Below are 25,614 nucleotides of genomic sequence, written 5' to 3' on the forward strand. Positions count from 1 at the left end.
TAGCCTTGAGAAAAGAAGACTGAGGGGTGATATGATAGCACTTTTCAAATATTTGAAAGGCTGTCATACAGAGGAGGGAGAAGATCTGTTCTCGATCATCTGAGAGTGCAGGACATGGAACAATGGGCTCAAGTTAAAGGAAGCCAGATATCGGTTGAATATCAGGAAAAACTTTCTAACTATTAGAGCAGTACAACAGTGGAACTAGTTACCTCAGGAGTTGGTGAGTGTTCCAACACTGGAGGCATTCAAGAAAAACTTGGATAATCACCTGGCAGGTATGCTTTGATTGTATTCATGCATTGAGCAGGGGGTTGGACTTGATGGCCTTGTAGGCCCTTTCCAGCTTTACTTTTCTATGATTCCATGATTGACAACAGATCATAATTACACGTAGAAAGGGGGCAGAATTAGGATCAGAATCCTAAATGACTGGCACACAGGTACAAAGAGATCTGTTTTAATAATCATTGCAAAGGCACAAAAGAGAATGACAAAAGAGTTAAAGTGCAAAATCTCTTTCAGAAGACCCAATACATTAAAGGAAAATTTAAACTTTGATTAGGGATACTGAAAGATCAACAACGAAACATACTCTCTGATCAGCAGAAAATAAAGAGGAAGTGAAAACTATGTACTAAAGACCTCTACAGAAAAAATACACAGATGGCAGATTCCTTTGAAAAAGAATTCTGTGATGAAGAAACTATATACTAAAGACCTCTACAGAAAAAATACACAGATGGCAAATTCCTTTGAAAAAGAATTCTGTGATGAAGACTGCAGCTTTAGATAGTAAAGTGAAAACTGCTCTCAAAGTACTTGGAAGAAATAAATCACCAGTGGTGAATAGAATACCAATTGAACTATTTCAAGCTACAGAAATTGAATCTGTCAAAATCCTAATAAGAATATATCAACAAATATGGAAAACAAAGCAATGGCCAACATTGTATTTTATACATATTCTGAGGATTTAAGACTCACTGGAAAAGAGAGTAATGCTAGGAAAAATTTAAGATAGTCAGAAAAGAGGAAGAGGGAAACCAAGAATGAGATGGAGTGGGACAATAAAATAGCCTTTTGTTCCCAAGATCAGAGTAGGACTAATGATTGGAACTTTTGTGGTAATTAATTAACAGGGCCACTGTTAAGTTGGAAGTAACTTGATAATATGTAACAACTACAAGAAAAATGAAAATTTAGTCCCACCAATAAGCAGATTATCCTGTGCTGCTAAAGTTAACAGTGTCCCATAATAGCAGAAAGGGACTGTTATCCTCACTAATGAATGAGCAGGCCTTTCTAAACCATTTTGAGAAGTATGATCCTCCTAATTATATTTAGAAAGAGTCTTCTGATGTAGTAATTAGACAGGAGAGTGAAAGAGATCCATCCTATGAATAGTGGAAGGATTCCCTCAACATAATCTTGTCAGTTATAGCCACCTATGGTTTTATGGCACTCTCCACAAATGTTATACAATAATAGCTATTTTCTTCGTAGTAATCAGTGCTAAACTCTCACTTTTCTAAGATTTGCTTTTCTTCAGTTTTTTAAGAAATACAAAATTATCTGAATGCTAGATTTTGGGTTTAGGAGTTTAAGCTATGTGATTTCCATAGCACATAAGTAGGGAACACTAACTCTGAATGTAATGAAGAAAGGAATGGCTTCATTAACTTTCCTCTCTGATCCTGTTTCTGTAGAAGAAATAGATGGCCTTTTTAACTGTTCTCTCTAATTCTTTTCCTGACAGGCGCCGGGCAATGAAGGGGAGGCTTTACTTTACTACCAAGGCACAAAAAGAGGGGAAAATCATGATTAAGATCCACCCGTGCTCCCGCATCTTCTGTTGCAGTATCTGTGGCTTTGAAGAGGTACAAAATGGAAGTCAGGACATACACATGGGTATTTTTGGTGGTCTGTTGTACCATTGCTGTGCTTATATGTCAGCTACCAAGCTGGGCTAAGCCTTTATCTTTTTCTGTGAGATTTCGCACTGTGACAAGGAAGAAAAGACCAGCACAGAGAGACAGAGAGAGAGAGAGAGGCTTTCTGAATACTTCCAGTAACCCTCCATAGTTGAGTTCATGGTGGAACTGAGATTGAAGCCATGGACTTCTAGCTGTCACTAGAACAGGAGGGACACCCATCTCATGAATTTACTGAACACGTGTGAGAGCTCTGGAATCACACCTACATGCTTTGCCTCTCCGCTGTCTCACATCCATCAGCAGCTCTGGTAGTGTCTTTGAGAGAATTGGGAAGGGGCTCTGTATATGCATGTCTCCTCCAACCCACAGATCCACACACAAATCCTTCACAAACTCTCTGAATGACCATGGTTCTTCTTCCTGTGGAGAAGGCCTATGGGCGTATCTTTATATATTGGGGGGGGGATTCACCTTTATGAGCACCCAACATGAAGCACTGTTGATGGCAAGACAGGGCCTTTTTGTAAAGCAAAGTGAGGTGGCTACCTCAAACCGTAGTTATTGGGTGTCATGAAAAGGCAGACAAGTGCTCATTTCATTTGACGTTATTCTCGGGATGGAAAGAGGAACATGTGGAATTGTCTGCTTTATATGTTGGAGCAACATGACCAGCTTTAGATATTGTGCACCTTGATTTCAGGGGTGTTGTAGCACTAGGATAAAGTTACATAGTATTTAAGTATTGTGCACCTTAACTTGGGCAGCAGGAGGTGGATTTGCTTCTCCACCTCAGGCAGCAAAATGTTTTCAGCAGTTCCTGGCCAAATGCATTTATTTATTTATTTATTTATTTATTTATTTATTTATTTATTTATTCATTCATTCATTCATTCATTCATTCATTCATTCATTCATTCATTTATTATTTGACTTCTACCCCGTCCCTCTAGACAGAGTCTACTCGGGGCGGCTAACAAATAGTTATAAAACATCATAAAATATAATCATATAAAATCATGATTATAACTATCAAAATATATCGTAAAACAATACGATATCCCCATCACCCCCACTCATGTATTCAATGAATGCATGAGGGGGGTTGTTTAAGTTCAGCGAGGTGAGAAAGTGCTAAAGGTATTAAAAGAAGTAGGTAAAAAGAGACATGAGGTAAAGTTTAAATGGACCCAGTAACTTGGAGCTAGAAGGGATTGAGCTAAAATTTTTAGCCATTATTTGAATGTTTTTTTAACCACAGCATTCAGCCAAAAGGGAATAAAGGCCCTCAGGGTGCCAGGCAGATTAATAAAATGTCAAAAACTAATATAAGCTCTCGTATATTACTCTGAAAGCCTATGTCAGCTGGATGCCACCCCCTGGTGGCTTTGTTGGAAAATGCAAGCTGGCAGCTGCCAAGCAGTTCCTTCCACCAAGACAAAAATCTCCTTGACATGGTTATTTCTGTTATTTTTCCTGTGGCATCTGTCTAACAGGACAGGTATGATTCAGTTAATCCCACTTGCCCGCACAAGCACACAGCTTCCTGGGATAGCTGACTCACTCCAATGGCAACTCTTGTGAGACAGAGTTTGGCATCTGACAAATGTTTGACACCAGTATTAGTGTGGAACCTTAGGTTTTGACTTTTATTTAATCTCATTAGGAAAAACCTAATCGGTTTATTCGTAGGATAGAAATTCTGGGATTAATGCCAGGCCTGTATCATTTTGTGTTATTTGCCAAAGAACTGTAAGGTTCTGCAGCTTTTGAGAAATGGACAATGAATGCAATCATTGGAAAAGTTTGGGGTTGTATTAACTTTGTCCAATGTTTATTTTAGTAGCTTTCCAAACTGAATAAAGGAAACACATATATTTCTTCTTTCTTTCTCTCTCTCCCTCTCTCTCTCTTCCTAGGTGGATGCTGAACAATACTATGGTGAGCTGGAGGAGAAACTGACAGACGAGTTTAATGCCGAACGCAGCCGCATTGCGCTCAAGCGCCTTGACATAGCTTTTGTCACATTCCAGGATGAAAGGATGACAGCAACGTGAGCATCCCCTCCCCCTAACTCTTTTTCTAAAGTGGGGAAGTCTTCTCTTCTATTGAAGCTTACCTTCCATCAAGGTCTGTTGGTTTGTGGGACCAAAAGTAGGTGGAGCCACCCCTCTGGCCTTGCCCTGCCTCTGTTTCTCTCCCACCCTATCACCCTCTTCCCATTGCCACCCTCTCTCTGCTATCTACTTTTTTTCTCTCCTCTGCCCCGCTTCTTCCTTGTCCAGAGGGGTGCTGGTTAAAATTAGGCTAAAGGATGCATGAAATAAGCCAACCAGGTTGTTCACTACAGGGTGCGTGATGCTGAGCTGTTATGTGCCCTCAAGTTGCATCAGACTTAGGGCAACCTTAAGAGGGTTTGCTAGACAGGTGAGATACTCAAGGAGTGGTTATTCATTCTCCCCCTCACTGAGTTTCCATGGCCAAATGGGAATTTCAATCCAAGTATCCTGAGCCCTCGTCCAACACTCTTGAAGCCTGAAAAGCTCTGAAATAGCTTGCTTTTTTATAACTTGCAAACATGCTAACTGAACTATTTGCATAGGATAGAATTCTGACAAGTCAACATCCGTCCGAAGTCAGGCAGGCAGCTGGATAGAGCAGGGGTCGGAAGACTGTCACTTGTAACCCTGCCACACAGGGTGCAATGTGAAAGATTGCATTTAACTCCTTCCTGTCCACACATTATTAGCTTTTGCCTGTGAAAAAAAAATTTAAATATATTTTTAAATCATTGATATTATTCAGCAGCTCACTCATTTAAGCTATGAAATTACTGGAGTTTTTTATCTTAAAGCATGTTTTACTCCTAGGTTTACCTTGTTTACTCATGAGTAAGTTTACCTGGTTTACTCACAAGTATTTTAAATATTTTTTAAAAAATATTCAGAAACTCATGTAAGCTATGAAAATACAGTTTGTGTTGGGGTCTGGGTAAAAGGCGGTTCCATGAAATCAAGAACCGATTGTGATGATTTTATATGATTCTTTTTGTGTGATCCTAGCCAAATCACCATCAAAGATCCCATTTCCGCCCATCAACTACACCATAGAAATCACTGATCTTTTGACTGCAATGGCACAAACAACCATCCAATCATACAGACCATAGTGCCCACAGACTACAAGTCAGAAATCATGGCTCCCCACCCCCACCCCCATGCATGTCCTTGGAGATCACTTGGAGACATTTGGAGATCATCATTTATAGGGTTGCCATGAGTCAGAAATGATGGCACATAAAACAACAGCATGAGCTACCATGTGCTTAACCATTGTATCTCCCATGCATCTGAATCTGTAGGTGGAAGTTAATGTGCTGGGTGCATGTGGATTACTGTGCGGACAACTCTTTCAAACAAGTAGGACTAGATCTGCAAATTCTCTCCCAGTCCAGTGATTCTCTACAGCAGGGGAACTGAAAACTATTCCATGTTCTTCTCTTCCCCAGTATTTTGAAGGATTACAACTGCATCTACTGCCGTAGGCATCCACAGCAGTCATCAGTTACCACCGTGGTGAAGTCCCATTTCTGGGGGGTCAGCTATGCCCCTGCACCCAGTGACATCATCTGGTAAATTCTTGTGCTTTGCTGTCTTAATTGCAGAGAGAGCCAAATGTTAAAATGTTCCATACCCAAATATTGGGATATTTCAATGACTGGAAATCCACCAGCTCAGACTCTCAAGAGGAGTAGCCATGCTAACCTGTTGGAAGAAAAAGAATGAGTCGGTCTTGTGATACTTTAGAGACTAGCAAGTATTATATGATAATAAGCTTTTCTGCACTGTAGTCTGTTCTTTATATGCATCTGAAGTGGGGCTTCTGTTCACAAAAGCCTACTTGGCCATTAACATTAGGCAAGGGAAAGAGATGTGTAATGTGAAGACTGGAGAGACGAGAGACTCTTTGATCACCTTGGTGCCTTATGGAGTCCTTTTTTTCTCTGTGGCTACATGGCTAAACTCACAAAATCTCCCATATTTTCCTACCATTGTTGTGATTTTGTGTAAATTAATATATTTTAAGGTTTTCTGTTTTGTCCTTCAGTTAAACACATGCAGGGCAGGATATAATAAAGTGATGAAAATAGTCAAAACAGAAAACATTAAGAAAGCAAAAATTAATTAAAATGAACATTCAGCAGAATGGATAAAACTATAATAGAGGTGAATCACATCATATACTGAATTGCAAATATAAACATCTTTGCTTCCTGCTTAAATGGTATGCTAGGTGATCCTCAATGGCATGGGTGGGGAATCTGAAGCCATGAGGCCAGGGCCAGCTCCCCAGAGCCCCAGGCTGGCCCTGTGGCCCAGCAGTGAGACCATAATTTGGCAGGTTCCCAGCTTTTGTATGGATTCTTTCCCCACTCCAAAAAGTTGAAATGCCTCTCTTACTGCTTAATCACTAGCAGTGAATGTTTTAAGTTCAAATAGGCTGATCTTTTGTGTCCCACCCATTTGTCTCCCCCCCCCATTGGAATGTCACCCACAAGTACTTCTCTGAGATGGACTTCTGCTCTTGGGCCAGAAGTTGTGTCCCATCCCTGCCCTGCTGGAACAAATCCACAACTGAGAAGCTATCACCAAAAGCCCCCTCTGCAGATCCCCAGCAGCTGAACCTCACAGGAAAGAGAGACAAAGAAGAGACCCCCAAATTATGACAGCTAAGGCCGGGTGAAAGGAGTCATATCTTTAATTGCCATTGATGGTTGAAGAACTGGGTATTGTTTTGAGGAGAGAGGTCTTACCAAGATACTAATATGTTTAGGTCTTCCTAGCACACCACATGATGCATATGCTTTCTTTCTTTCTTGTAGGGAGAATTTATCTGTCCATGGTGCTTTGTGGTGGGTACGATTTGTCCTGCTCAACATCTGCCTCTTCATCCTCCTCTTCTTCCTCACCACACCTGCCATCATTGTCAACACCATGGACCTGTTCAACGTTACACAGCCTGTGGAGAGCCTCAAGGTGCCATCTCCACCGCCGCCTGGTGGGATTCTGCCTTATTGATACTAGGGCCCCCTTTTACGGAGGGTAACATGTCTTTCCCTGCCTTTCTGGGGCTGCCGTTTCCATGCTCATTGTCCCCACCAAAGGGAAGCCAATCAGCCAGTCTAGTGAGCTAGGAATAATAGCTCTAGCAAAATTTCTCCATGATGGACCTTTAGTGGATCTGTGTCCCGACAAGCCAGGACTGCTGCATGCTCTGTGTGATACTCATTATCTTCTTTGATCTGCAAATATATACTGGTACTAAATGAGGAGATGCACTGGAGGAGGAAGGATATGGAGGATCCCCTGATGTACAGACAGAAAGAGAAAGTTGTTTGAATCCTTTCAGTGCAGATTTTCCATTCGCATCCTTTGTCTTTGAAGCCTTATCAAGGCAGAGATGAAGCTGGGAATGGATGGCGAGACGAATCTTGGGAAGTCATATGGGGAGGAGGGGACAAAGCCACTGAGTTTTCAGCTAAAAAGAACTACATTTTATTTTACTCACATTTTTCTTCCCATTTCAGAACCCGATTGTCACCCAATTCTTCCCCACATTGCTGCTCTGGGCCTTCTCTGTGTTCCTCCCTTTCATTGTGTACTACTCAGCTTTCTTTGAATCACACTGGACAAGGTTAGTCCTCTCCAACTTAGAGCTACAACCCTTTAAATAATTTTTATCTGAAAACATCTCTGCATATCCTCGACTTAGGCTTGGATCTGGTTGCACTGACACATTTTCAGAGTTTCTTGAGGGACCTAAGTAGCTAAGGCAATGGATTTTAAAAAAAACCATGCATAAATGAATTTAGGACATTTCATGTTTATAAAGTGTAGTTTGTCTGGAGATGTTTTCAGCGGATCTTCCATTACTTAGGGGGCCACTACTTTTTTTCTATCTTGCTGGGTTTCAGTATTTATGTAAATTGCCGCAAACATGCCATTCTCACTCTGTGACAAAGAATAACTCTTTAAAGTCCTGCAACACTCCTAGTAACCCCCGGATGGCTTATATTATAAGCCAGTGGTTCCCAACTATGGGTCCCAAGGACTACAGCTCCCAGAAATCCTGGCCAGCACTACTAGTTGTGAAGGCTTCTGGGAGTTTTAGTCCAAGAACATCTAGAGACCCAAGTTTGGGAACCACTATTAAGGTATAAAAATGTGCTAATCATTAAGATGTCACAGGACTCTTGGTTGTTTTGCCTGCTGCAGAATTAACATAGCTGTCCCATGTTAGTTTATTAAAATACATGTAAATGTGTTTACATTGCTTATTATATTCCAGTTATCCTAGTTATCATCAAGTCTGGAGATGCTGTGTTGTATAATTTCAGATGTTTTGCTGCAGGATTCCAGGCTAGCTTCCCTCATCTTCTCTTGCATCGTTGTACTGTGCCATACTCATTAACCTTCTTTCTCTAAGGGATAAACATGGTTTGCTTTCTTTAGGTCAACTGAGAACCAGATCACGATGCACAAATGCTACTTCTTCCTGGTATTTATGGTTATCATCTTGCCTTCACTAGGACTGAGCAGGTACGGAGAAATTGCATGTAGCAGAAGACAATTGTGGGCTGACTTTAAGGCAGCACAGTCTGTTTTGTTTTTGATCAAAGCCCCACATTCCACCAGTCAGAGCCAGCTGAAAACTTTTGACTGGGGTTGGAAGGATTATTATTGGTTGTTGTAGGATTTCTGGGCTGTTTGGCCATGTTCTGGAGCTGTGTGGCTCCAGAACACAGGCAAACAGCCCAAAAAAACTACAACAACCATTGGATCCTGGCCTTGAAAGCCTTCGAGAATACAGGATTATTATTGTTGTTAAATAGTGAATAAATAAGGGCAGTGGATTTCAGTGCATTCTGCAAAGCAGAAAGCTCTGCATTTAGTTTCAAACTAGATATTATGCTTACAGAATAGTGCTGCATGGCATAAACAAAATAAATAAACCAAAATAAAGAACAAGGTTCCTCTGTGTCCATGCTCAGCTGAGGAATTTGGTTTTAGACCAAAACTGCGTTCAGAGTCCTTCTTTAAAAACCCACTCCTAGTTTTCACCCAGTCTCCTCAGTTTTTTATATCTAAGGAGTCTAGGGAGGGAATTCTTTCATTGTTGCCTTTGCTAGACAGTGGCTGCCAGAATGACTGGCTGCAAATTACTGAGAGTTCTACGGGTGAGTTGCAGTCTGTCTTTCTGGCCACCCCTGACATAAGCAAGGCATGTTCTTTTGAATAGGCCTGTTATTGTGTCCATTGCAGGTGGTCAGGGTATTATACTGGTGCTTCGGAGATTCAGATACTAGTCCCCATTGATCCATTTAACTCCCTTGGTTACTTTGGGCCAGCCACAATCTCTCTGGGCCTGTATTACATCATCAAGTTGTTGTGAGGAGGAAATTCTAGGGAAAGGAAAGCTATATTTGTCACAGTGAGCTCACTGATGGAAAGACGGGATTATCCATTGGGCCACATGTTCCTCATCTCTGAATCTGACCAGTGAACTGGAGGGAATACATTTCTACCCATGTGTAAACTTAGGTTTACAGTGGTGCCCCGCTTGACGATTACCCCAGTAGATGACAAAATCGCTTCACGATGAGTTTTTTGCAATCGCTATTACGATCGCAAAATGATGTTTCAATGGGGAAAATCCGCTTCACGGCGATCGGCTCCCTGCTTTGGGAACTGATTTTTCGCTTCCCGACGATCAAAAACAGCTGCTCGTTGGGTTTTCAAAATGTCCTCCCGCTGTTTTCCGGACCTATTTCCGGAATATAGCGATCGAAAATGGCTTCCCCTATGGAGGAGCTTCGCTGGACGATGAGGTATTTCGCCCATTGGAATGCACTGAACTGGTTTTCAATGCATTTCAATGGGTTTTTTTCTTTCACTTGACGACGATATCGCTTAACAGCGATTTTAACAGAACGGATTAACGTCAAGCGGGGCACCACTGTACTTTATTTTGTTGTAGAACCATAGGTTTATAATCCATTCCTGTTCTCGTTCTTCCCCCTATAGCTTGGATCTTTTCTTCCGATGGCTCTTTGACACCCATTTTGTGGATCGGGCAGAGATAAAGTTTCAGTGAGTATGGTCGAACCTGGGATGTGTGTGAGTAAGATAGATTACCCAGTTTGAACGCCCAGAGACCTTCAGGTAGTGTGGGCGGCATATAAGTTAAATAAATAAATAAATAAATAAAATAATATAATATAATAGGATTGGTTTTTTGCTTGTACATAAAGCACATCCATACATGTGGGACATTTATACAGCCTTGACTCTCTACAAAAATCTCTGGAAACGCCCAAGTACTGTCAAGTGTTCTCAAAGCCTCTTTTCTCTGTTTCTCTTCTCATCCCTCATTGATCTTTTTCTGTATAGGTGTGTTTTCCTCCCCGATAATGGTGCCTTCTTTGTCAACTATGTCATCACCTCCAGCCTGATTGGGACAGCCATGGAGCTTCTGCGCATCCCTGGACTTATTGTCTATGCCACACGGCTTTGCTTTGCGAAGTCTGAACCAGAGAGGCTCCACATCAAGCGGGTGTGTGGTTCTGCTATTTTCTCAACCAAATTCAGGTGTATAAAATTTTGTTCTGTGGACTAGAAGGCTGAACGCCTGTTATCTCTGCAATCTTCTGAATTGTACTTTTTGCCCAGAGGCAGCTCTCTTCTCTGATATCATCAACATTTAATAATCTGGAAAAACACTAGACTCCACCCCCCTGCCCCTTTAGGAAATCCAGATTCACAGCTGGGTAGGCTTGAGGTTCAGCTTCTTGAGAATTTTTTGAGAGAAGACCACTTGCAAACAGTCTTTAGCAGTAGACGTGTATTCCAGTGGTCCCCAACCTTGGGCCTCCAGATGTTCTTGGACTTCAACTCCCAGAAATCCTGGCCAGCAGAGGTGGTGGTGAAGGCTTCTGGGAGCTGTAGTCCAAGAACATCTGGAGGCCCAAGGTTGAGGATCACTGGTCTATTCAATGTACATCTGTTGGATTGACTCATGTCGTGTAATATGTACCATAGAGCTACATGGCACTTGTTGAATAGCTTGATTTTCTTTCTTTAAAAGACACTTTCTTCTTTGTTGAAGCATGGTAAAAACCCTTAACCACAGTTAGGGTACTCGTATGCAAATACTCAGTTAAAGAAAGAAAGCCATGGTTTCATGATATTTCTGCAGGACTTGTTGATTATGCTGTCATACTCCCCTCAGAGTAACTTTCACTCTCATAATAAAGCTGAAGGCATCGAGATAATAGGATTGTTATGTTTTCCACAGAACCAAGCTTATGAGTTCCAGTTTGGATTGGAGTATGCCTGGACCTGCTGCATATTTGCTGTTGTCATGACCTACAGTATCACCTGCCCCATTATTGTCCCCTTTGGTAAGTATATAGGCTGGTGCCCCCAAATCACCTTCTGTTGTCTTTAACCATCTTTATAGAGTCTTGACTGGAATGGGTGACAGACCCCTTTTACCTTGAAAGCGCTATAGCCAGTTTTTTAAAAAATCAAGAAAATATTTGCTCAAAAAGTCCCTGTGTGGTATCTAGGAGGCAATTTTGCTGCGTTTGAAGGCTCACTGCCTCTGGGCACTTCCTCCACACCACATATTCAGTTGTTTAAACTAAGTATACTGTGGCCAGCTCTCCAAAGTCCAGTGATGGCATGTAGCCCCCCCCGCACACGCCACTGGAGTTTGCTCACCCCTGCTTTTACCCCTAGCCAGTGCAGATAGGCTCTGCAGTGACAGACAAATCCATGAGGCCTAATCAAGGAATTACAACTGTAAACTATGACATTAACGAAGAGTTAATCCCTTTCTAGCCTATAGTCCTGACCCGGATGTGGGGTGGCAAACACAGTGGTTTGTCTAAAAGATAAATGAAATGCTAGATACACACATGTCATTATACAGTTAACCTAGCATATACTTTAGTGCCAACAATGTGCTATAGCAACAGGATATTGATATAGTGGAATAAATAGTGAATAGTCAATAAGACATGTTTGTTTGTTTGTTTGTTTGTTTGTTTGTTTATTTATTTATTTATTTATTTATCTATTTATTTATTTATTTATTTATTTATTTATTTATTAGATTTATACTCCACATCATCTGGCAGCAAGGCCACTGTAGGCAGCTGACAACAACAAGACAAGCAACACAATATTAAAACACAATAAGAAGAAAATAATACAAACATTCAACATATACAATAACTAGTAGGATAGACTAATAGGACATTTCCTCCAAACAAGTAGCTATGTCTGCTCTGATTGACAGCAGCAATGTAAGATCTGGATCAGAGGCTTTTTTCTGCTTTGCCATTGATAATTTTGGACTTGAAAAATGGCAGCCATTAAACCTGTTGCACACTACCGGAGAAGAGGTTTACAAATACAGTGGTGCCCCGCATAGCAACGTTAATCCATTCCAGGATTAACGTCGCTATCCGGATTCTTCGCTATGCGGGGGGGGGGAACCCATAGGAATGCATTAAACTCCATTTAATGCGTTCCTATTGGGGAAAAACGCACTGGTAAGCGAAGAATCCCCCATCCGGCCGCCATTTTCGCGGCCTCGGTAAGCGAGGCACAAAAACGCTGCGGGCGGCCATTTCCCCCCAGCTGGGCGGCGCTGGCTTCGGTGCGCCCGTGGTGGACACTTCCCCGGAGGTTGCTTTGAAGCCTGCTTCAGAGCAATCTCCGGGGAAGCATCCACCACAGGCGCTCTGAACCTTCTCCCCCCAGCTGGGCAGAGCTGGCTTCCGAGCGCCCACGGTGGACGCTTCCCCGGAGGTTGGTCTAAAGCAGGCTTCAGAGCAACCTCCGGGGAGGCGTCCACCGCGGGCGCTCTGAACCTTCTCCCCCCAGCTGGGCGGCGCTTGCTTCAGAGCGACCTCCGGGGAAGCGTCCACTGCGGGCGCTCGGAAGCGCCTGCCGGTCAGCTGGGGGGAAATGGGGCCTATGGGGAACAATCGTAAAGCGATTTTTCCCCATAGGAAACATCACAATGCGATCGTTTTTGCGATCGCAAAATCCGCATCGCTATGCGGATTCGTTGTTAAACCGGGCACTCATTATACGAGGCACCACTGTATCCCAAACTGCCAGAAAGACTAATAATTGGGTGCTAGATCAAATTGAGCCTGAACTCTCACTAGAAGCTAAAATAATCTGAGGCTATTATACTTTAGATCCGTGACAAGGAGGACAAGGCTCACTGGAAAAGACGGTAATGCCAGAGAAAGTGGGAAGCATTAAGTAAAGAGGGAACTCAAACATAAGGTAGACAGGCTCAAAAAAGGAAGCCACAATCTTTGGTTTGCAAAACCTGAACAGGACCTTTTGGAGGTCATTAATTCATAGGATCGTCATACATCAGAAGCAACCTGATGGCATATAACAAGATTCAAGCATGTGCTCTCCCACTGAGTAGTGGCTAGAATTTCACAGTTATTTCCTGGACTGAACCTCCTGTGCTGGTTGGGAGACACTGATAAACAAACAAAAGCCCTTCCTCTTTTAAGTTTGAAGAGAAGCCTTCCCGCTACTGCATCTCTCTAGGCTCCATCCCATTGATCATCTTCTCAGCAAGCAAAGTCTCCTACAAGTAGCCATGGGCTTTACCTCATCCTCTCCAATCTCTTTCCCCCACAGGTTTGCTGTATATGTTGCTGAAGTACATGGTGGACCGGTACAACATCTACTATGTTTATATCCCCACCAAGATGAACCAACGCATCCATTCTGCCGCTGTCAGCCAGGTGGTGGTGGCTCCTACCCTCTGCATGTTCTGGCTGCTCTTCTTCTCCATCCTTCGTCTAGGTAGGTCAGGAGCGCCACCTGAGCCTTCCCGAAACAGACATTTGTTCCTTTAAAAGCCTAGGGCTTCTCTAGCATCAACTGGCACAAGGTTGGGCAGCAACTCCATGGCCACGGAAGCTCACACAGCCACAGTTTCTAAAGTTGATTTGTACCCAGGTGGTTTTTGTTTGTTTGTTTGCACTACACAGTTACAAGAGTTTGGCTCCCGTTTAACTGCCTTGGCTGCCACCTTTTTAAAAAAAATATTTTTTTTATTTTTTAAACTACTGGGAATAGGGTAGGGAATACAAAAGGTAAAAGGAAGTGTAAGGGATGGGGAAAGGGTTTTGAAGATAGGAGAACACAGAGTATACAATCATCCAATATATTCATATTAAGTATTTAGTTTCTTTAGCATCTTAATGAGGTTATTCATAAATCAAAGACTTACTTTGTTATTGTGTATTTTTGGCCGTATTTTTGTTCTCCTTTGGAAATTGGGGGTGGAGTTTTCACACAGCTTTCTGCCATAAGATGGCCTTCCATCTCCGGTCCGTGCTTAGGTGAATTTTCAGAGGGAAGAAAGACCCAGTTGTTGCCAAAACTTCTACCTTCTGGGCTCACCATCTGCTTGGGAGTGACCTCTCCTGGCCTCCCCTTCCATCCCCCCCTTTCTAGAGGGACGACGGGACGGGCGGTTCCAGGTTTTCCTGGGAGCTGTTAGCTGGGAGCTGCTGGCTTCACTGTGATCAAGCTCCACCTCTGCCTTGGCTGCCTCCTATGAAATCCTGGGATATGTTGTTTCATGAAGTACAGTGGTGCCTCACTTAACGAGGATAATCCATTCCAGCGAAATCCTCGTTAAGCGAAATAAAAAAATCCCATTGAAACACATTGAAAACCCATTCAGTGCGTTCCAGTGGGCTGAATAAGTCACTGTCCAGCGAAGATCCTCCATAAGGGCGGCCATTTTTTGTGCCTTTAATGCGAGGAATCCGTCCAAAAACACAGCGGGGAGCCATTTTACATAGCGGGCAGCCATTTTGAAGCTGCCGATCAGCTGTTTTAAAAACATTGTCTAGCGAAAAATCAGTTCCCGAAGCAGGGAATCGATCGTCGGGAAGTGAATTTTGCCTATTAAAACATTGTTTTGTGATCGCAAAAGCAATCGCAAAACAGTCATCGTATAGCGGTTTCGTTGTTTAATGAGGCAATCGTTAAGCGAGGCACCACTGTACTTCAAATTTCCTACCAGAGAGCTCTAGGGCCCTCCTTTGTTCTGCAGCAGGGAATTCTAAGTATGCCACCAGTACTTCTCTTTCCAGAAATCAAAGATAATAGATATTGTAGTATTGAGGCCAATGGCATTACTGAGGAAAGTGGAGGGATTTTCAGATATGTGACAGGTTCCTGCTTCCTTCACTCTGCTTCTAATGGAAATGTTTGGACCTGAGGTTCATGGTCCTCTCCTGCACACAGATGCTGCTGTGAATAAGGTTTGCAAGTCTCATTTCAGAATATTTATTGTAAAGTGAGAGATGGAGAGGCCCAGGAGAACCTGACTTGTGAGCTCTACAGGTGTGTAGAAGTCTGTATCAGTGGCTGGATAGATACGAGGCAGATCTGAATTAGGTTTGTTGAAGTGGACTGTGTTCACAAGGGCATTTTGTTAGGTTTACACTTTAATCCAAACCAGCCTTATTTATACTTCCTGAACTACTAAGTGAACTGGAACCTAATTGTCTTTCCGTTTGTGCACTTACCATGTCTGGTCAAAAAAATGCATATGTTATAGGAAATTACATACAAAAAGACACTTAGTAGAGAAAAACATTTGCTAAACCATGTGTATTATGTGGAAGTCATCTGTATAGGCAGACTTCTGTGCACATGAAAATGCATGTACACTTTTGCACAGCTTTAAATGAAATGTTCACAAACTTGTTGCTTGCAGAAGCAGAGCAAAACAGATCTGTACAGATCTGTATGTGCGTTTGCATATTTTTAAAAGCAAAATATACTATGGTAGCCTGGGACACTGTTTCTTTGTTCTTCAATGCTGTAGGCACTATCCATCCCATCACTATCTTCACCTTCGTAATCCTCTTCTCCTGCATCTTTTCTACATTTCTTGGCGTTTGTCTGAAGAAGTTGCATCCAAAGAAGCCCTCCAGTTACCAGGTAAGAAAAAAGAAAAGTTTTGCGTAGCTTCCTGCATTTGTTTCTTTGCATCCTAAGGTACATGAAGAGCCTATATCAAAACTAAAAGGTGGTTCCCACTTCTTCTTTTTCCTGGACAATACACATACTAACTGCATAATGCTCACACAAATCTGTTCCCAAACCATTTCCAACTTGTCCTACAAACAACTTCCCAGCAATAGGTGGATGTATGGATGTGCCTTTTACACACCCAGCACCAACAGGAAAAATGAAGAAACATGGGAATTCTGTTTGCCTGAATCCTGCTGAGTAAGTTTCGCCTGCATAAAGATAATGACATCAGTTTAAAAACTCAGTGGAATTACCATTCCTTATTAACAGTGTAAAGTATCAGGGGGCTTACATTTTCTTACTACCATTGTATCCCCTTCTTGTGGTCTCATCATTCTTGTCCTACAGATCTTTTCTGAGTTGTTGTATGTGCCAGTCACCTTGGGTTAATTGACCCACCTGGGCCTGAATCTCATCATCTGGTCCTCTCCAGATGTAATCCAAAATCCAAGGTCCGTTAGGATCAGAGTGGGATCCACTGGCCCTCCAAATTTTGTTATAGTCCTATTCCCATCAGCCCCAACCAGCATGGCCAGTAGACAGGGATGACAGGAGCTTCTGTCTGAATAGACTTGGAGGAATCCCAGGTGCCTCTTCCTTGGTTTAGAGATAACATCTTTTGGAAACTTGCAGACAGGGAATGTACCTGTATTTTTCTGTTCCTCTCCTGACTTTTATACCCCTCTCCACCTACAAGCAGATGTCTGAGCAATCTGAAGGAGTGTTCAATGACATGGAAAGGAGCAGCATTTCCTCAACCCCCAATTCAAATGTAAGTGCATCGTCCCTTTGCCTCAAGACCTCCCTTGCTTGTCTTGTACATGTGCTTCCCATATCCCAGAGCTTTTAAACAGATGCTTGTGAAGGTACATATGCCAGCATTTTCTATATAGAGCTGGAGCTCTCAGGAAAAGCCTTTGGGGCAGTCTCTGTCAGAGTTTCTTCAGACTTGTCCACGATGCCTGTGGGATTCTGGGAGAGTGGTTAAAAAAGAGAGAGAACAAGGGAATAACCTTTCTCAGTTCTGGTTGCCTGAGCCTGGCTGACAAAGGCAGGAGGGAGGTCTTAATTAAAAGACAGATCTGGCTTGTCAGTAAACACGATGCAGTGGAAAGGGCTGCCGTTGTAACCTCCTTGCTTTTCTGCCTCAGATGTTTGTTGCCACGGTGCTTCAAGAGCCAGAGCTCAGCTTGACGCCAGCAGCCTCGCCGGCTCACCAGTCCTATGGTACCATGGGCAGCCGTCTGGAGCAAGCAGAGAATATGGAGGAGGCTGGTCTTCAGAGCTTTGAAACTGAGCTGGAAGGCACTGAAGGAGAATACAGAACCGGGCCTGTGCTGGACAGCCAAACTCACTATCACTGACTTAGCCCCTGCTAGAGCAATGACTGATAAGAGGAAAACAGTTTCCAGTCTTGAGGGTGCCAGAGGGAAGCTTCACATCCCAAGGCCGAGAGAGGCCAGTCCTATGCTGCTGTATCAAGTCCTTCTGAAAGCTGGTCTTGGGCACAAGATCTTGTCTTGCTAACATGGCCAGAGGCAGCAAAGGAGATGCACAACAGGCTTTTCAACCCGTAATCTCTGAGCCATGTTGTCAGAATGGCAGCTCAACTCTGTGGCAGAATCAGAACAAACAGGGAAGTTCTAAAGAGGCCGTGTTAGACTCCCATCCTGTGCTCTTGCAGTTTAGCCATGTGTTTTGCGTCTTGCCTCAAGCATCTTTTTTGCTCCTGAGCTACAAACCGCCATTCCCTGGCTGTTCCTTGATCTTCTGACAAATCTTATCAGACCTCAGTTACTCTACTTTTTCTCTCCCACCCTTTCCCATGTCTCCCCCCACTGTTTGCTTTTCGTTGATAGTTCTTTTCGGTAAAAGACAAAACAATGTTTTCCTGCAGTTTGAAGCCTTCTGCTTAATACAGTAAGAGGAAAAGAATTTGAACAGTATAATGGCTATGAAAGCTATGAAATTTTTCATAAAACATTCAGGGCTGGGCGGGCAAGAGTTAGAATGGCAAGTGCCTCCTGAGATGAGTTTTAAATGGACTACGCAGCTCGTGCAGTGCATCTGTTGTTGGAGCAAAAGTCTGTGTCTTTCCTGAGTAACAAAATGACTCTTAAGAGATTCCCTTGGTGAGCAACATATCCCATAGCCCTTTTTCTTCCTTTTTTAAAAAGTGCCCATTAGTTACTGCTGCAGTTGTTGCTTTTACCCAAATCTACTGCCTCCGAGAAAGACTTGCCTTGCCAGTTTGGCCCAAGTGATAAACCTGACTTGCCTCTGTTTTTCTATGCCTGCTGGTGTGCTTGCTGGAAGAATCGCCATGTTCGTACATTGCTGCCTCTGGGTGTAAATGAAGTGAAAAATATCTGGTTTCCTGGGCTGGGGAGAGAGAGAAGAGGTGACACAGAATCTGTGGACAAGCTGGACTTGAGAATGGTAGATGTGTGAGTGTAAATCAGAGCTTGCCAATATAACTTATTTTTCTTTTCTCATCTGTAAGGCCAGTTTTCCAAGCACTAATGTAAATCTAGATTTCTTATAATGCCACAGAATGCTGAGACCAAGGGGAGATTTTTAAGTGTTGAAGGGAGTACAGGTATGAAGGAAGCCAAATAAGTCTCTCAACCTATGTTGGTGGGTGGGCATTGAACTGTAGAGAGGTAAGCTGTGGAAGGAAAAAGGTTTTATTTATCTCATTCTCTTCCCCTTTTTTGCTCTGTAAACTGGAGCCATTTCTGCTTTGGGATGGAGCACCTGTTGGACTCAAACCCCATCAGCCCCAGCTAGCATGACCAACAGGCAGGGATAATGGTAGTTGTAACATCACATGGGGAGCCCCACACATTTCTCACATCTATTCTGCATGCCTGTTGCAGAATCTAGATCCAGACATATGGCTATACCAGAATCTTATCTAGTTTGGAATTTGGGATGACAGATCAAGCAAGAATGGACTGGGTGAAATGGACAGCAAAGATGACATTTCTACCTTTTAATGACATTAACCTTCTGTACACCCAAGATTGTCAGCTTTCAAGCTGCATGATGACATGATGAGACCTAGCCCAACCCATCATCTCTAAGAGGATCATTAAAATGATAGATGTGGTTATCAGAATGACTTTCTTTTTCAGCTTATCCGCAGGAGTGACTCTTCGCGTTGAAGCTGCCACTCTAAAAGAGGGCTCTCAGCTCCCTCTAGTTATATGATACATGGCCAATTAGATCAATATTTCTCTCTTATTCACCGTGCTGCATTTGGAGTAGCTGCAACAATGACATTGCTCTCTTGTGTCAGTACTGCAGAATCTGTAACAGGCCAGTCTGAAAAATGTGAGAAATGGCCTGTGGTTTGGGAGAATGAAGAGAGGGAAGGAACAGCCTACGTGCAAACTGAGGCATGCCACCCACATCTCTCTCTCTCCTCTCTCTCTCTCTCTCTCACTCTCTCTCTCTCTCTCTCTCTCTCTCTCTCTCTCTCTCTCTCTCTCTCTCTCTCTCTCACACACACACACACACACACACACACACACACACACACACACACACACACACACACACACACACACACACACACACACACACACACAATGCTTTGAGCTCCTGCCTCTCATATAGTTGTGAAGGAGGCAAAACTCTTCTACCATCTAGATGCTGTAACTGGGAGAATTATTGAGTTCCTGTAGCAGAAGTCATTTCCTTTCAGATTTTTTTGCTTCTCAAGCAACTATTAAAGGTTCAGGAGATCTGCCTGGCTAAAATACATAAACAAATGAATAAAAACAGTGGAAATCCAATTCTCATCAAGGCCTGTTTTGCACAATAGAGAAATCTTAATGGTTTTCTGCTGCTGTTTAATATATGTGGGGGGGGAGTGGAATCCACCTGGCAATCACAGTATGATACAGAAATATATTCTTCTGTTAGAAGTTTATCTAAGATTACAATCCATGAAGTTAGATGCCACCAAAGGCAGTGTGAATTGCTCTCAAGCAAACATACTTGTACATTTCAGAGTATTAAGTGTGTTATCTTAGCCCTAAATCTAGTTGCTAGTCACAGCTAAAGTAAATCCATTGAATAAGGAGGATTTACTTAAGTTTTTACCTACTGTCCAGCAGTTGATTCAATGGATCTGCTCTCCTGTAGACTATAAATGGAGTTCAGCCTTGCAATGGTACTGTCTGGAAAGAATCTGATACATAGGTCAAAGAATGAAGCCTCTTTCTAGTTCAGGAGATTAAAAAGAGACAAAAGGAAAGACCTAGTCACATGGTAAGCATGTGGCCACCAGCTTGGATGAATTTATAAGGGAATTAGACAAAGGGTTTGATATTACTGACAATAAAAACCACTGTTATATTGGCTTCTGCTCTTCAAAAAAAAACCCTAATTTTTGCATACCCGCTAGGTACGTGCATGTGGTGATCTCTGAAGTCCCTATCCCCCAGGCCTTCACGAGGATCTCGCTCCTCCTTCTTCTGCGCTGCCACCAGATATTAATGCTTTAATATCAATAGAATATGGAGACAAGTGTGCTGTTCAAAACATAAGTCTTTTATTTGATCAGGGAAGTAAATAAACGAATATTCATGGGACAAATCACAGGCTGCCAATCACTTATATTTGAATCAAATCTGATATAACTTTAAAACTCTTTTAACCCTCTGTTTCAATCCTGGCTCTTACAGATCTCTAACTCACTTTCCAGACACTTTCAAGTTACACACAGTGTCTCACTCACAGAATCTCTCTCAGACTCCATACACCAGTCTTTATATCCAGCTCCCTCCCCCCTTGGCTCTGCCTTCCGACCACTCATTGGCTCCTGCCTTAATGTTCTGCGGTGACGGGCAGGTGAGGGCAGGGCTGTTCGCTACAGTGCACATGCGCAGTATGTGCCAGGGAAGCTAGTTTTTCCCTTTCTCCACCAGAAGTTGGTTTATTTTGAGGCGGACATGGAATTGATTCATTGGAAGCAGAATCTAATACATAGATCAAAGTATTAAGTAGGAGCAAAAAAAAAAACTCACTTGTTGGACTGCCCCCTGCTTGCCAGCCTGCCTGATCACCCACTTGCCAGCTCACTCACCTACCCAATCGCTTGCCCTCCCCCCACCCATCACTGACCTTGTTTTGACAGGCAGTAGCAGAGGCAGCAAATTTGAGGACACACACACCAACACAAAAGTTTTGGATTCAGGCTAAAGTCCATGTGACTTTAGCCTGAATCCAAAAGAAACAATCCTTTTCCCAGTTTATTCCAGCAGGGGAACCAGGCCCAAATTCAAGAAGGTTAAGGTTGGCTGTGGCTACTAATCATCATGACAGCTATATGCTGTTTGCAGGATCAAAGGCACTGTGCCTCTGAACACCACTTTATAGGGGCACACAAGCAGGAAGGTGCTATTTAAGAGTAGGTGAGAAGTTTAGAAATAAATAAGAGCTTTCCAAAATTCTTTAACTGGTTTTGAATACTGTGCCTTTAAATCTATTAACAGAGAGAGAGAGAGAGAGATTCATATACTGTATCTCTTTTGCACTCTGGGTTTTTCTTTTCTTATCAAAAGTAATTCATGCACCTTGTCTGATAAAAATTCCTAACACAATGATCAGAAGCTTGTTCTGCAGCAAATTGCCAGAAGTTAAGAAGTCACTGTAGGCGTTTCCAACTTCTTAATTCACCATTCAAAGTTATGCAGATGGAGATTGGTGTTATACAGGCAATAGGATTTGAGTCAATGCTGTACCCTAAAGCCTGCAGCTGCAGATGGACTAAGTTGCCATTCCCTGCCATACAAAGCCAGGACTTGGCTAATGATGCTTACACAAAGGCTTGGATGTGTTGTAGTGTCACAATCTTCTATGTTTTGAGGTGGCCATAGGCTACCTAGTTGCCCCTTGTCTAATAGCCAAAAGGGGCGCCGATTGGTTTGGATGCAACACAGGCTCATTAGAGCTGCTGCATTCCAAGTCAGGATAGATACGATCCTGTTTAACAGACCTGGGGACAAAGTATTTTGTCTTTGTTTGTTTAAATCAGGGAAAACACATCACAATATTCTTCCTGCCTTAAAAAAAAGATTTTCATGTCAGAACTGATGAATATGACATGATGGGACCCCAGTACTTTCCAGTTTACATGGTGCTGCTTCAGTGCATCCTGCAGTAAATATCATGAATGTGTAAGTTTTGAAATGTATTCTGTAACCTTTTCACTGACAGTTGTACTCTATGCAATGTGCCATGCTTTTTCATTGCTTTTCTCCCGTCTGCTGAGTCAATGGAAGTGTCTGTAGGGCAGTGTTTCATGCTGTGTTGTGGAAACAGAGGCATCAGTGAGAAGTGTTGCTGTATTCAGAAGCCCAAAGAGTTTGTTCCAAAGTGAGTCTGCACTTTGTACCATATGCAGACACCTGGGGTCTTATAGGGAAAGGTGCTGTGAATGAGCCACATTCTGAAAAGTAGGCTGGGAGTATTTGTGCATAAAATGCACAGCATGTTTTGAAACAAGATCTAGATAAAAAACTTGATCAAATGAATAATTGGCCTGTGAATTTTAAAGACGGGAGGAGAATGTGAATAGGAAAGGAATGGTCCTAGTCCTTGGTTTCATAGAAACTGTGACAGAAAAGGACTAATACAACTATGTCTGAGTTCTAGCTGATGACATATTTGTGTTCTGCAATCTACTAATAGCATTTGCCGATGTGATTCCAGATGTGCAAGTGGCAGAGGGTAGAACAAAGAGTTGTCCTAGTAGAGATAACACAAAAGGACAGAGAAAGAGAAAGAGGGAGAAGGTTCTTGTCATAGCATATGGTAACAAAAGAAGACTGGCACAAATGACTACTCTGAAACAGGACTTGTGAGTTTGTGTGTTTGTTGCATTTATAGGCTGGCTTTCTCCTGATGAGAAAGAGCAAGGAGAGCCTTTGGGCCTTCCAGATGTTGGGAGCCACCATTCACACAATCCCCTATCAATGGCCTTAGGAGGAACAGCATCTGGACAGCCAAACGTTCCCCCTATCCTTGCAGTAGAAGCCAGCATATTGCCAAGGCTCCAGATCTGAGGGCATATGTTCACCTATATCCCTTGTCACTTGCTGCCTGTGGCAATATTTGGTCTTAGTCCACTAATTTATTTCAGTAAGATATTATTTCTTCACACACCCACATCTGTTTGTTAAACTAATTGTCACCATGCTTTCTCCAATAAAAACTTTTTTTGAGGGGGGGAACTGAGAGTCCTACAAGAACCAGTGTAAGCTAGACCAAGGAAGAATGGGTGAACCTTCTGTATCAACAAAGTTGTAGTTATATATACCTACTACTAAAATAAGAGTTGAATCAATCCACACAAGGTTTAGAGCTGGATTAACTCAGTCTAAGCTTCAAACTGCACACACCTTGAGCAGATCTTATTGATAGCAGAGGAACTTATATTTGAGTAAATATATAAATAGCAGAAGTATTGGGCTACTGATCCCAAGGAAGAGAATTAAAATCGCACTTTCAGTCATATGTCTAGCTTCAGTGGAAAGGGAAGGACTCACCTCCATCTTCATGATTGCTAACGAGGAGCAGCATGCATACACACATACATGTGGGCTGTTCAGCCTTTCAGTAATATAACTTCCTGAAAAGGAGCTGCCCAGAGCATGGCCAGGGTGAGGGATTCTGGGCACTATATTCCAAAAGAGTATTTGCCAAGGTGTGGAGCCCCCTACTTCACATTCACATGTTCTGAGATTTACTGCCCTTGTTGGGGGGGGGGGTTCAAAGGTGAATTCCAGGAGCAGTGCTGAGAAATGAGGATACCCAATGCTCCTCCTGGTGCCCATGATTTAACCCTTGCCTATTCACATGCTCATGTAGCACACCTCAAGGCCTTCTTTCGTAGCTGCTTCTATATTTCAAGAAGGCAAAGTGCCTGTGAGTGGGTATGTTTTCTTTTGGCTGTGTTGCCCGACAGGAATGTGACAGAGTTCTGTATCTTCTTCTCATTCTATTTATTGCTATGACTGTGCCTTGAATAAAGTTACTTTGCCCAGCTAGTGCCTGGGATTGAGCTGCACATATTTAACCCGAGTGATACAAACTCAAAACAGGAGAAGGCAGTCCCTCACAGAACTTCTCAGGATACTTCTGGTCATCTCCATTGGCTCTTGGTGGATGAAATATTGACCCCTTCTTTACACAGAATGTAAAAGCTAGTTTGGGTCAATTCGATCTAAAAGAAAAACCTCTAACCCATCCATGTCCAGGCCTAGGCTTATATACCAAAGGGATTATTTTACAAGTCTGTTGTAGAAATGAATTGGGACAGAAAGCCTAGAGGAGGAACACAACTACTGTTCTGCTTACACCATCTAAGCATGAGAGCAAAGTCACTTTGCTTCCTACTGTGTACCATTGTATGCTTTTGAAAAGGAAACCAATCACAATTAAACACTGATGAACAGAATGCACAACAAAACCTTACTTGCAAAGTGCTCATAGTGCCTAGAGCTGATGGAAACTGCAGTCCAGAAATATCAAGAGGACCACACTTTGCCCAGCTACTAGTTTAGTACTCCTACCTAGCTCTGCAGGGCTATAAACTACCAGGGTTTCACCTGCCATACTCAGCTCAGATGCCACTAAGAGGCTCTCATCAGTCACTTCTTCTCATCCACAGGCCCCTCCAGTCAGCAAGACTGAGAATGAATTAGACTTGCTTTGGAATTTGCATTAGCAAGATTGTTCTTTTTTTTTAATCAAAAAAATCACTTCCATGCAAAACAAGAACTGTTAGAAAGGGAAGTTTATTTGGTGCTATCCATTGTGAGGCGGATGAAATGATGTCCCATACCAGCCGCAGTAATGGCTTAAATTTCTCCACTGCTTATTTCCATTCCTAAAAATGTGTTGTTATGAAGTAGGGGATGATCTAGTCAAATAATGAAATGGCACTGTCTCTTCCTTTTTTAAAAAATTCTCTTTCATTCCTCCTCTATCTTCAGTGTTACATTCTCTCCTCTTTTAACAAGTTATGCTTTTTTTATAGGCTTCAATATGTCCCCTGTCAGTAACTGTAGTATTTTTGAAAACCTTGGTGTTCTTCAGTCTCCACATATTTTCACATTGTGCATGCATGCAGTCATTTTGGGTACGTTACCACAAGCAGACTTTCCCAATGTTTGAAAATGAATGTTTAAACATGTGACCAAAAAAAAATTTAGCATTAATTTCCTCCCCCTTCCCACCAATCATTTTACTTTGTCATTCCTCAGCTGGATGCTTTAGTTTAGTCCCTTTCTCTGTTCAAATGGAAAGGGGTTCTTCCACTAGGTTTGGGACTCCTGAAGTCTGTAAGTACCGCCGTTTTGTACATGGATTGTGCTATTTTGACTGCGCAAGGATCCACACTCGAAGAATTAGTTTGCAAAAATGTATCATAAATAGGAATGGTTACAGCAAATATGTCCTTTCCACACAGGCTATGCAGCCAACTTCCAGAACTCCACAAAGGCTAC

General features: G+C 42.6%; 1 protein-coding gene across 20 annotated transcripts in view; it reads left to right on the top strand.

Annotated features, from left to right (window-relative positions):
- TMEM63C (transmembrane protein 63C) overlaps positions 1–24,153 on the top strand; it is a 104,021-nt gene extending 79,868 nt beyond the window's left edge. For 15 of the 20 annotated variants that reach the window (XM_078393085.1, XM_078393119.1, XM_072986468.2 and 12 more), the window contains 13 exons: positions 1,760–1,880; positions 3,854–3,987; positions 5,443–5,565; positions 6,817–6,970; positions 7,522–7,628; positions 8,447–8,533; positions 10,019–10,084; positions 10,385–10,547; positions 11,289–11,394; positions 13,673–13,840; positions 15,885–16,000; positions 16,791–16,865; positions 17,245–24,153. In XM_078393085.1, the coding sequence (XP_078249211.1) occupies positions 1,760–1,880; positions 3,854–3,987; positions 5,443–5,565; positions 6,817–6,970; positions 7,522–7,628; positions 8,447–8,533; positions 10,019–10,084; positions 10,385–10,547; positions 11,289–11,394; positions 13,673–13,840; positions 15,885–16,000; positions 16,791–16,865; positions 17,245–17,457 (1,633 nt within the window). In that variant the 3' untranslated portion in view covers positions 17,458–24,153. The remainder of the gene's footprint in view (positions 1–1,759; positions 1,881–3,853; positions 3,988–5,442; positions 5,566–6,816; positions 6,971–7,521; positions 7,629–8,446; positions 8,534–10,018; positions 10,085–10,384; positions 10,548–11,288; positions 11,395–13,672; positions 13,841–15,884; positions 16,001–16,790; positions 16,866–17,244) is intronic. The other 5 variants (XM_072986471.2, XM_072986476.2, XM_078393133.1 and 2 more) reach the window with 1 other exon arrangement.
- Positions 24,154–25,614: the final 1,461 nt, after the last annotated feature.

The sequence above is a fragment of the Pogona vitticeps genome, chromosome 1 (assembly GCF_051106095.1).
Source record: "Pogona vitticeps strain Pit_001003342236 chromosome 1, PviZW2.1, whole genome shotgun sequence".
Lineage (NCBI taxonomy): Eukaryota > Metazoa > Chordata > Lepidosauria > Squamata > Agamidae > Pogona > Pogona vitticeps.